Source organism: Laccaria bicolor, genomic scaffold (assembly GCF_000143565.1).
Source record: "Laccaria bicolor S238N-H82 LACBIscaffold_16 genomic scaffold, whole genome shotgun sequence".
Classification (NCBI taxonomy): Eukaryota; Fungi; Basidiomycota; class Agaricomycetes; order Agaricales; family Hydnangiaceae; genus Laccaria; species Laccaria bicolor.
Genome location: NW_001889887.1, coordinates 116703 through 118188, shown reverse-complemented (window position 1 = coordinate 118188; position 1486 = coordinate 116703). Strand labels below are relative to the sequence as shown.

The 1486-nt window shown below is 36.5% G+C and overlaps 1 protein-coding gene across 1 annotated transcript; it reads right to left on the bottom strand.

Moving 5' to 3' along the window:
• Window positions 1-478: 478 nt before the first annotated feature.
• LACBIDRAFT_299247 (uncharacterized protein) lies at window positions 479-1430 on the bottom strand (the record flags this gene model as incomplete). Its single annotated transcript, XM_001882243.1, has 4 exons — window positions 479-517; window positions 567-569; window positions 680-748; window positions 798-1430. The coding sequence occupies 4 exons, from the start codon at window positions 1428-1430 to the stop codon at window positions 479-481; spliced, it is 744 nt and encodes a 247-aa protein (XP_001882278.1).
• Window positions 1431-1486: the final 56 nt, after the last annotated feature.

Genomic DNA, 1486 nt, shown 5'->3' with positions numbered 1-1486 from the left:
GAAACAAAGTACATCATGATCACCAGAATAGTGCATGAGAAAAGGAAGGCAAGAGAATGAGTCACCAGAAGAGGGAATAATTGATAGGGAAACATCTTACCGCCTAAAAATAGTAGGTTCAGCACAGAATTGAGTCAGAACAAAAGAAATCATAATTACTTACCCACTAAAAAAATCTGTTATAGGCATATAGAGGCATTGTAAATAGACAACATCTCACCGCCTGGATTTATAAACAAGCATATCAGCTGTATAAGCAGCATGATCAACAGTTATTACTTACCATCTGAAAGAAATAGACAGCTGATGATAAGATGTGATGTATCATGTAAAATAATTGCCCACAAACTAGTGAGAACTATTAGAATATATTAAAACTTGATCAATTTGAAGACATACATTCTGCAAGAAAAAACGACAAGAAGAATAAAACTCTCCTTTGCTGGGTAATTGTTTTGTTCTTACTTTCTGTTCTTTATCAACACCCATAAATTGTTATTGTGGCTTGGCTTACATGCTGTAAAATGGGTCAATATTTTATTTTGATACTTTATAGGTACACATACCTCCTTTTCAACTTACTGGTTAAATTTTGAGCAGTATTATTTTCTGGTTACTTACTGTCTGTTGGAAGATCTTGATAAATCAGTGAATATATCCCAATATTATAAAGTCTTACTTCATGAAAATCAATAACTTGTTGAAATAGCTCTGTCAAATTTCTTGTAGCAATTGACCCCTGTGATGTCTTGTACATGTTAGAGTGTGATGACCATCATAAAATTGTAATTACTAACTTGAAACAAATCCTTTGCCTTTCTCATGGACTTTAACACCCTCAGTCTCCCACGAGTTCCAAAAGTCACCATGGTATTATACCATGTCTTACTATGAAATGTCAGTAAAATTTTGATGAGAGTTACCAAAGAGGTCATGATTGTTTCATCCACATTTAATGTCTGCTTGCCCTCAAATCCTAACAGAATATGGTGTGGCCATTTATAGCAAGCATAGTTGGCGACATGAGCATCAAAAAAGTCCTTTGAAGGATATTTTGCCAGATGCTCCAAACAGTGTATGGCCAGATGAAGGTGTCGCAGAGGAGGATCAATGAAATATTGCTCTGATCGTGATTTGAGGGTCAGAAAATCTCGCAGAGATGTGTGATAGAGCATGATAGGCTCATTATCATCCCCAGGAATTTTGATAATTGACTGTACCCCCAGTAGCTCATGAATAACCTCCTCATGCTGAAGATTGAGGAGGGAGCTAAGAAAAGAGATGGATTTGTTATCCTCCAGAATCATGATTGTTCCAAGAATCTGATAAAGAGCCATTGTCCCAGAAGCAGAGGAAAGAATTTGTTTATAGAGTGGATCCAGACCAGCAGCTCCAGATTTCAAAAGTTGTTGCAATGCTTTGTGTGGCATGGAATCTCCTCCAACATACTGGATTAATGTCATAGCAAATGCAAATGAACTGCCAG